The sequence below is a fragment of the Sturnus vulgaris genome, chromosome 17 (assembly GCF_052056855.1).
Source record: "Sturnus vulgaris isolate bStuVul1 chromosome 17, bStuVul1.hap1, whole genome shotgun sequence".
Classification (NCBI taxonomy): domain Eukaryota; kingdom Metazoa; phylum Chordata; class Aves; order Passeriformes; family Sturnidae; genus Sturnus; species Sturnus vulgaris.
The window spans coordinates 2,544,233-2,554,569 of record NC_142259.1 but is presented as its reverse complement, the minus strand read 5'-3'; the positions used below and the strand labels follow the sequence as shown (position 1 = coordinate 2,554,569).

The 10,337-nt window shown below is 47.6% G+C and overlaps 1 protein-coding gene across 1 annotated transcript; it reads right to left on the bottom strand.

Annotated features, from left to right (window-relative positions):
• Positions 1–663: 663 nt before the first annotated feature.
• Positions 664–9,947, bottom strand: TFAP2C (transcription factor AP-2 gamma). The gene is made up of 7 exons (XM_014873807.2): positions 9,900–9,947; positions 8,230–8,706; positions 7,988–8,039; positions 6,304–6,526; positions 5,556–5,674; positions 4,109–4,250; positions 664–2,393 (listed from the first exon to the last, which is right to left on the bottom strand). Exons 1-7 carry the CDS (start codon positions 9,945–9,947, stop codon positions 2,108–2,110), a joined length of 1,347 nt encoding a protein of 448 aa, XP_014729293.1. The 3' UTR covers positions 664–2,107.
• Between the last annotated feature and the right edge of the window lie 390 nt (positions 9,948–10,337).

The window sequence follows — 10,337 nt, the reverse complement described above, 5'->3', positions numbered from 1 at the left end:
GGACTGAGCAGGTCCTGCAGGGCCAGGGACAAACTAAAGCCCAGGTTTAGGTTCCTGTTTCAGAAAGCACAGGGGTAAAAAAGCCCACTTTATCTTCAGGAAGGTTTATTTGGATATTTTGCATCTGAGACACCAAAAATTCCAGCTCCTGCCTCACCCCTATGGCACACAAAGCACTTTGAGGACTTCCTGCAAAACACAAACTTCCTCAAATCAATAAAATTCAGCCAAAACCAGATGGGAGACCTCTCAAATTCCACACCCCGGGTTTTTTGCGAATATTTGGAGACAGATAATTGCACTACAGGCAGATTCAGCAGCAGACAAAGCTGGTAGGGTTGGTTTTTATTTACTGAGATGCAGCCTGGCAGAGTTTGTGTTGGAGCTGCCTATTGAAGCAGGCAGAAGGCAAAATCATGACATCTTAGGGAGGGAAAAAAAAAAAAAAAGAAAAGATTCTTGGAGATACAGAACGTGTTTAATTGAAACCATTAGTTTTACTGGCAAACAGCTTCATCTTTCTGTTCTGTTAATCCGAACAAAGTGCTGCAATTATGACTCAATCCATGAAGTCCTCTAGTGCTGCTCACCCCACACTCCCCCAGCAGAGACAGAAAACAGAGCTGCTCTCAGTTAACAAAACATTCCATGCTTCTAGCCAGAATACTTTTATTATATGGTTATCATATACATCAGAGTGATAGTTGGGAACATTTACAAATATGTGAAGATAGCTCAGAACTTCCATTATTCACATACACACTAACTCACACACTCGGTTTTTTTTGCATGTCTACTCAGTTACCAGGTGAATGATGCACAAAATTATTGCTTTGTGAACAAACACCTCAGATTAAATCTAATCTTCAGTGGCAAGAATTGAGATTAAAAAAAAAAAAAAAAAGTCTTAAATACCCTGTATAACATACCTGTGCATAAACCTAAAGATATGTTTAGCTTACCCATTACCTTTGAAATACTTACCAAAATTAAAATTTGAAACCCATTTATAAAAAAAAGTATTAAAAAGTTCACCATTATTTACAAATCCGATTAAATTACACATAAATAAATATTTACATTCAACACACTGCTTCCCTTAATACACATAAAGCCTCCCTGGAAGTATTTTTTGGCCTTAGTAGGCAAAAAAAAGTTAAAAAAAAAAAAAAAAAAGTTATGTGCCTATTCTTTCAAGTTTCCCCCCCAAATTTTAAAACAAGACAATATAAATATGTGAATAAAGCTGCAATATCCTTAGACACAGAAAGTGAATTTTCTAGAAGTATTTTCATTTTGAACTAGTCCTCGTTAAAAAAATACCAAGATAATATAAACTGCAGCCAACACTGCTGCAGTTTTTAAAAGCCTGAATATTTCTGTAAAAAATAAGCATGTCAAATGCCATTTTAAATCTAGTAGGATTTTAGTACTCTCCTATGTTAATCTGAAAAGAAAAAAAACCAAAAAAAAAGAACAAAAAAAAAACAAAACAAAAAAAGAACTAAACAGATTAAAAAAACCAAGCCCACAGAATAACCTTACTATTTTCAGATGTTTATAAAAAAATTTTAATGTACATAAATCTCTATTCCACTGTTTAATACTGCTTTATTGTCACTGTTGCGTTTTGAGAGCATGAACCCCTGAACTTGTATCAGAGAGTAAAACAGGCTTCCATCTAAAATCTGTCTCTTAAAAACTACACATGAAGCTGGTCAGCCACGAGATGTGGAAAAGGAAATCTAAATAAATCTCTGTATAATTCCATCAACCCCCCCTTTATAGCACCACTTTTACAGCAAAGGATTCAATACACTTGTCCCAAGTACTTATCTTCAGGTAATTGCTTCCACACAACAGGGAAACTGCAGCTTTTAGCAAGACTTGTCTCACGGAGTGAAGATCCTGAATGATTTGTTCTGTTTTTTGTTTTTTTTTTTTACTCCCCTTTTCCCCCTCTTTTCTTTTAAAAAAAAAAAAAAAAAAGAAAAAACTAAAAGATGGGGGAAAAAAAACCAGAAACCAAACACACGAATTTCTCCGTTCCCCCCGGCACGAAGATGTCAGTCTGTGTGCAGGAGGAAGGGTAAAGTCTGCTTTCCTCTCACTTCCTGTGCTTGTCCATTTTGTCAATGGATTTGTTGGTGTCTGCGGGGCTCTGGTCTCCAGCGTTCATGTAGGATTTGTCTGCTATTTTTAACGCTTCGTTTAGGTAGTTCTGGACGGATGTCATGGCAGCACAGATGGCAGCGCTCCCAAAGCCGTGTGTGATCAGGCTGAAATGAGTCAAACAGCCCTGGATGCCAGGGTCCAAGATGGGGCTGGGTCTGGTGTTTCCAAGAGGAGTTCTGTCCTGAGTGAGGAGGTCTGTGAATTCCTTACAGATCTGCCTGCAACACACAAACGGCTCACGTTTTACAAACACCAATAACAAAGGAACTGCCATCGAATATTTGGCATTTGTGCGGGAACTACGAGAAATTCGGTGTCTACAATTAAAACAAAACAAAAAAAAAAACAAACCAAACCCATTAGCATCATGTTCAAACCAGATTAGATTTCTAGATCTCTGTTTATTAGCACCACTTCCTGACAAACCTTCTGTTGCCTCCCCATCAGAAAAACACTGTGCAAAATAATCTCTGCACCTCTGGTGCCTGCCTGGCTCTGCATCTTTTGCTGCAGATTTGGGCTGGGAATTCAGGGCTGGTTTCTCTGAGAACTTGCCCAGCTGCAGCTGAGTGGCTCAGAAAGGCTGGAGCAGCTGAAAAGAGATTTAATTTAGTTGTGTATATTCCATGTATACGTAGGGAGGCCGAGGCCCTGATCCTGCAAACACTAACACATATGCCTGGCAAAACATGAGTGCTTAATAATGCTCCAGCATATGTTGTTTGCTGCTTGTAAATCTGTCCCCTTGAAGGGATTTCCCAGGAGCTGAGCAATCTTAACAGAATCATCACTTTTATCAGAATTTCTCAATCACAAACATCTTCCAGAGGATTTTTATTAGTGCCAGTAACAATGCCAATAAGGAAAGCACTCAGGAGGAGCAGGAGGAGTGCTCAGGAAAAAAATAGTATAATGTTTGAACTATAGGCAAGGGAGACTAGATTTCTGAATTTTTAAGAGATCTATTCTTGTAAAAAAAGATCTCTTTTAAAGGGAGGCTGGATGGATTCAACATTTTGCACACCTGATGTGAGCACTAAGTCAGAACAACTTTCTCAGCAGTTTAGGCAGGGTTTTCTCAGCTCCTCTGCAGAGCCAGGGTGCTGTCAAAAGCAGGGAATTACATCGACCCCAAACCAGAAAACATCTCAGAGCAGAACAAATCACAAGCTGAAGCTCTGTTAAACCTGAGCCTGGGAGAGGAACTCAGCAGGGAAAAGGGGACAGTTGAGCACTGCAAACACCAGTTTTAGATAAGCTGAAGTTAACCCAGGTATTTCCTCCCAGGGACCTGCTCAGGACAGGGTTTATTCCAGGTACAAAGTGCCTGCAGAAAACAGCCAGAACAAAGCTCCTCTCCTTCCCCGAGTTTGTAACAGGGATTTGTTTAAGCACAGGGACTTTCCACACCTACCAAAGGATGCTTCCAGGGAACTATGAAAATCTTCAGCCACAGCAGGGAAAAAGGGACTCTCCAGCAGCTCCAGCTCCCCCAGTCCCAAGGGAAATTCAGGAGCTGCTGCTGCCAAGGGCAGCTGTGAGGACACAGGGCTGAGCTTCCCTTGCTCCAGTCCTGACACTGTTCACATTCCCAGGCCACATCCTCACCCCTGCCACACCTGGGGACATCTTTTCCTTAGAGCTGTCCTGGTGTAGCACTTTTCCTGATGTTTTTACTGCAGTTGAACACAACTAGTCCAAACTGCTTTAGTTACCTACAGGATTGTTACCCTTATTATTGGTTCAGGCCTAAAATAAAACTGCTGCCATAGCTGAATTCAAACCAAAACCAAATAAAAAGAATTGCTTCATCTTCCTAATTAAAATTACACACAAAAATCTACCAAACTATCCCCCAGTCACAGACAGCCACAGTCAGACAACAACACGTTCAAAAAGAAGAGAAGAAATAAAATCCAGGCTGAAAACTCACTTTGCAGCAAGAAGCATGTTCTTCCTGTTTGCCATTTCGTTGCGGCCCATGTGTGGTCTGGTTAAATACTCAGCCACTGCTTTGGAAGGAAATTCTGTCTCACACACGTAGCCAAAGTCACGAGCAAGATGCACAGCTTCACCTGGGTGGGTGGAAGGGAGGGTTTGGTAAATTGTATAATACCATTAATTGTAAAGAAATCTGGGACACTGAGGAAGAAGTGCTGTGGATTTTTGAAGGGTATTCCTGTTTTGGAAAGGACGCCGTTCTATCACTCAATACCATTTTATAATTGATGGATCAGTGTTTCTTTGTAAGTTTGTATCAAGAAAAAAAAAAGAGATTTACAGGGTGACTGCTACAAAAAAGAATTCTCTTGCTTTTATACTAGAAAGAAAAATTCCTGTCTATCCAGAATAACTGGAATCTGCACAGCAAAGAACTTAATTCAGTCAAGATCAAATTGTCCACTGATACTGAAAAACATCTGCCAACTAAATCCCACATTATAATAAAAGTTTTCAGTTTAATACACTTTTTTCATAAGAATTTTCAAACAGAAAACCAAATTGCAAGGTGTATAACTGGCTCACTTTTTTTTTCTTAAAACAATTTGATCAGACTTAAAATAAAAGATTGGTGTGATCAGTGCAATGTGCCTGTGTGCATGTGCACACATCAGCTCTCTGCAACTTCCAAGGAAAGCTTTTAAATGCAAGTTGCTGCACTATAAACAGCAGGAAGGTATTGTTAGATCATTTCCCACTCTTTTCATTTCAGTTGCTGCTTCTATTCCTATTAAATCGTGCCACTACCAGGAGCTGCTTGAATCAGGAACACCAATGTAAACCACACACGTACACACATACACACACACCCTCCAGGTCAGCTGCACTGACAGGGGGTCCACAGAACATGGCACACATTAAAGGGGCTCCAGTTTCCTAGCAGGAAGTCCAAGGCTATAAATCTCACTTTATAAGCTTGTTTATTAGCAAAGCTTCTGAGGACACCGCTGAGGTAGGGCAGGACTGCAGTCAGCTGGCCCAAAGTTTCCCAACAAGAAACCAAACCCACTAATGTGAGGAGTTTCACCCCTTTTGCCTTCCCTGCCTCGCCCTTGTGAAACCCAAAACAACCCTCAAGAGACAGGCTGGCCAGAGGTGCCTTTGGCACAGAGGAATTCTGCATCCCTGCAGCATCCCAGCAAGAGCAAGGAGCAGTGGCTGGGTTTGTGTGAGCTGGGCTCACAAGGGACAGAAGAGCCCCCAAAGACAGCACAGCCCTTCCTTAGCTGCTGCAACATCCCCACCATGCTCACTTTAAAACAAATTAAAAAAAACCATATCACTTTCAGGGACTTTCTAACCTTTCCATGCTTTGCCTAGAGGATAAAAGCTGTGCACAAAGGGAGAAAGTTTATTTTTAAGACACACTCAGGACTGACCTTCCACCAAAGATGTCAATAGTGTCACATTTGCAGCTTTCCTTCTGCCAGCAGGAAGATTCAAGCCAATTTTATCCAGTTTTTCCCTTAATGATCTGCCACCATTTTTAGATTTGGCTCTGTAATTAAAGAGAAAAAAAATGGCCTTATTTATCTTCAGGGAACACTTCTTTTTAAGATGAGAAATTCCAGTTACTGACATTCAATAGGGTTCTAGTAGGGTGGGGAGAAGATAAAAAACAGGCTCTTTTCAAGTGACCTACTTTTTAAATGCTCTACTTCAAACCAGCCAGGATGAAACACAGCAGGTCAAAATCAAAATATTTCAAACTGCACCACTGAAACCAATAGTTGTAGCATGGTCATACACAAATTAAGTGTATGCAAAAAAGGATGTAGAAAATGTCCTTCTAAAGATTAATCAGGACCATGATTCAATAAAAAATCATTGCATAGGGTCTTGAGAATAAGAGACAGCTCTGGTTTTGAGACAAAACCCCAGCCCTGAGCAGAGAATGAGAACTGCTGTCAGAGCTGTGAATAGCACTTCTCCAGAGGCAGCAGAAGTGCAAAGAAGTTTTATTTCCAAAGCCTATTAGGATTCAGCGTCGTCTGGCTGCTCAAAAAACCAAGAAGTCGCTAAAAGGCTCGGTGGCTGCGCTGATGTGGCTGCTCACACACAGCAGAACAGGGCAAACACAAACGCCGGGCACGGAGGGGAGGCTGCAGGGGAGGGCACCCGTCCTACCTCCGCAGGACTCCTCCTAGCAGAGAGGCATTGAGACACTCCGGGGGCGAGAGCCGCCTCTGCACCTCTGCCACTGTCACTTTGTACTTGGACGTGGAGCTCAGCAGGGACAGCCTGCCCGGCACGGAGCAGAACACCTCGTTGGGGTTGATCACCACCCCAATTAATCCATCCTTCTGGCAGGGCAGGCTCAGAGCGCTGTTTTTCGTTAGGGAGATGGGACCTGCGGGCAGAGGAGGGAAAGAAGGTGTTTTATAAAAGGGGAAAATAAATAGGAAGTGGCAAGTGAGTTTTCTTGCTATAAACACAACCCGGGAGAGAGGATTTCGTTTGGTGTTAAATGCTCACTCCACTGGCCCCTGTTCCCAGCATCCATCTGCAGCACAAGGACCCAAAAAGGCCCCAGAACTATTCCTGACCAGCTGGATTTTGCACTGGAGTGCAAGGAACACAACCAAGAATGCTTTTCAAGGCACACAAGCCCCACTACAACTCTGGAGCAGCAGGCTGCAAGGCAGCAAAGCCGTGCTCACAAAAACTCGGTACTACAACAGACTCCAAATTAGCATCCTCCAGCTACTGCCAAAACTCTTCCCAAGCCAGGGCAGGGAGAAACCTCCCAGCTCCTGCTGGGCTTCATCTTCCACCTCGCACACGCAGATTTAAAAAACCGCCTTTGGAATTTAATCCCAACAAATTCCTACCAGACAGCAGCACAACAGGGAGGGACGCAGCCCAGGGGAGAACCGAAAGTAAGGAGCTGCTCCTCGTTAAGAGCTTCAGCCTTTAGGTGGGGAGGGACAACAAAGGCTTTGGAAGGAGCAAACCACAGATCCAGCTTTTCCATCCTCTCCCGAACCCGCCCAGTTCACCCAGCGCTGCTGGTGAAAGGGTTAAAGAGCCGAGGTCGGCCCCACTCCCGGAGGGGGAAGATTTGTCAGTGGTGCATCTGACAGCGAAATTATTCTCCCATGAGCTAAAGGCAGCAATCAGCGCTCTGACACACACTTCTGCTTTTCCTCAGTTAGGTATTTGTTTGAAGTTTTCAGAGGAGACTTCTGATTTTTTTTTTAAAAGCACAAATTTGTTTAAAAACAAAAGCAAGGGAAAAAAACCTAAATTACTGTAAATTGAGTCAATACGTCTTCCTCTGTCCTCAAAACCTCAGCTACAAACCAATTTCGATTAAGATAAAGCCAAACAGTCTTCTGCCAGCGAACTCGGTCTTTTCTCAAGTCTTGTAAAGAAGTTGAGAAAAAAAAATGTTGGCCAAAAGAATGGAAAAAAAAAAAAAACTGCCTTCGGGTTTTAGAAGCAACAAAAAAAAACCCAAACAAACAAAAGAAAAGCCTCGTGTTACTTTACACACCCGTATATTTCAGGAAAGATTAAAACCGGTTCAAGGTCCTGGTTTCGATTAAAGCCATAACACAAGAGCACCCGAGGGGGGACAGTCGTGTCCCTGGAGGAGTCTCACACCCCAGGGCAGTTTGTCCTCGCCGTCACCTCCCCTCGGCCAGCATTAGAAAAATCCAGCGACAGAGAGTGGAATAAAAACTCCTCAGCCCTCCCGATCCCAAAGGATCGGTCTTTATAAAAATAATAGGGCGTCACATCACCGGTGCGTCATTAAACTTTTAACTATTGACAAGGGAAAGTAGAACTGCGGTGCCACCTTACTGACCTTTTCTAATGACTGTCTGGTCATGCATTAGTAAGTGTTGGTCTTCCACATTCTGGAAAGAGAAAGGGGGAGAAAGTTTCGCACCTGGAAGAGCCGAGAGGGAAAAACCCACCCTCCTCTCCCAGCGCACCCGCATCCGGAGGGGCGAAGGGGAGAAAATGAGGATTTCTCTGCACGGACCGGGATGGGATGTGCAGAAGGGGACGGGGCCTCGCCGAGGGGGGCATCCAGGTGCTCCTTACCTGCACCTCCTCCATCTGATGGGCCATATCGTGCAGGCCCAGGTTATCGGCCAGCGCCGAGGCGTCCAGCCCGTGCCCGTGGGGCAGCAGCAGCTCGGAGCGCCGGAAAGTCTCCCTGCGGCTGCCGGCAGAGCCGCTCTCCAGCGCCGAGAGGTGCGGCACCAGCCCGGGGCGGCCGTGCGGGGCCAGCCCCGCCGGCTCCTGGCTCTGCCGGTTCGGCCAAGCGCTCTGCTGCTGGCTGGGCGGCGGCGGAGGCGGCTGGTGCAGGGGGTTGATGGAGAAAGGGTCCCCGAGGTGCGAGTAGGGGTCGCTGGACTGGGAGTAAGGCAGCGGCTGGTACGGGGGAGGGAAGTAGGGCGGCTGGAAGTCGGAGGCGCCCGAGTGCGAGAGCGGCGGGGCCGGGCTGTACAGGTGCTGGCTGACGGCGGAGAGGTGCGGCAGCCGCGGGTTCCCGTTGCTGCTCCCATCGTGCCGGTCCTGGAAAGCACACAGGGGTGGGGAACAACGGGGTGGCCGTCAGAGGGGTCGGGGGACACCGTGGCCGAGGGTGGTGGCACTGGGGAAGGACAGAGGAGAGCGAGAGCCCCGCTGCCGCCCGGGGACTTTGGTGTTTTCAAGGCACTTGGCGGAAGAAATCAGCCCCGCTCCCAGGGAAGAGGTTACAAACCAGTTCTCGCTGTTCTCCTCATCGCAGCTACAACAGACCAGCCCTTCTCTCGCTTGTGCGAGTCAGCAGAAGAATCATTAAAATCAGAAAAATTCAAATCAGAGACGCAGCCGCGTTTCCGCCGCGCTGCCTGGGCTGGGGAGGAGGCGGCGGGGCCGGGGGGGCTGCGGAGCCCTTGGAGCGATGGGGGACCCCCGGTATCCGCATCCTTCCCACCCCCGAGGGCCGCCCGGGCCGGGGCTCCCGGCTCTGCCCGACGGGAAGGGAGGGCGGTGCTGCCTCCAGCCGTGCCATCGCTGCTTCTCCCCCGATTTCCAATCTCAGCACTCAAACTGAAATGTCTACATTGAGCTGATCCAGGGATTTAGCAGCTTCTGGCTTCACGGTCATTAAAATAACAGGGCTAGTTAATAAGAGGTGAATGGGGTCCCAGTGGAGCGTGAAGCGGGGACTGCAGCTAATCTGTAGGAGCCGAGCAGGCGGAGCAGCGGAGCCGGGGGGGCACAGACGTGTTCGGAGAGCTCAAAACTCGGGAGCACCTCCCGGCGGGTGGGAGCTGCTCCCGGCGAGGAAAAAGGTGGGAAGGGAGGGTTCGCCCTGCCCGGCTCACCCCTGCTACCTGCCGGCCCCTCCGCATCATCCCGCCCGGTGCGGTGCGCTCCGACAGCCCCGCGGCTCCGGGGTCCCCGCTCCCGCACGGCGCTGCTCCATGCGGGATGCTAGCTCGTTTCTCCCAGCTGGGGCCAATTTAATTCGAGACTTCGAAAGAGTCGGTAAAGAAAAAATACTTTTAAAAAATTAAAAAAAAAAAAAAATTAAAATGAAAATAAAAATTGGAACCTCCGAAGGAAAAAAAGAACAAACGCAAAACGGGGTCTTCGGGCAGGGAGAGCTGCCGCTCCCCGGCGGGGCCGGGCTGGCAGCGAGCGGGGCGCGCAGCGCGGCCCGGGGGGCGGCGGAGCCCCACTCAGGACACCCCCGAGCCCTCCCCGCAGCCTCTCACCTCGCAGTCCTCTTCGTACTTGACATTATCTGCTAGTTTCCACAACATGGCGTCCAGCGTCCGGACCAGGTGCGCGGTGCTGCGAACAGAACAGCTCGGCCCCCGCCACGGGCGGTAAATCCACGTCGGCGCTGGGGAAGAGCGGCGGCCCCCCGGACGGAGCTCAGTTGGCAGGCATGAAGGCAGCTCACGGACTAACCCTCCTCGCTTATGGTCACTCGGGTTTTTTTTTTTTTTCCCTTCCCTGCCCAGACGCCCTTAATGGCAATAGGATTATCCTAACTCCTCCCCAGGGATGGCTCGGGCGCCGCGGCCGGCAGCCACTCAGGAGGGAGCGCGCAGCCCCAAGCCACTCCTCCCCTCCTTCCTTCCGCGCCCGCGGAGGGTGGGCGGGCAGCCCGGCCCGGACCCCCCCACCCCGGGCCGCCCCCTCGGGGT

Coding starts and splice junctions, on each gene's coding strand:
- TFAP2C (XM_014873807.2), bottom strand. CDS start 9,947: ATGTTGTGGAAACTAGCAGATAATGTCAAGTACGAAGAGGACTGCGAG. Junction 5,675..6,303: donor CTAGGAGGAGTCCTGCGGAG/GTAGGACGGGTG, acceptor CTTTAATTACAG/AGCCAAATCTAAAAATGGTG. Junction 4,251..5,555: donor ATTGACATCTTTGGTGGAAG/GTCAGTCCTGAG, acceptor CCACCCACCCAG/GTGAAGCTGTGCATCTTGCT.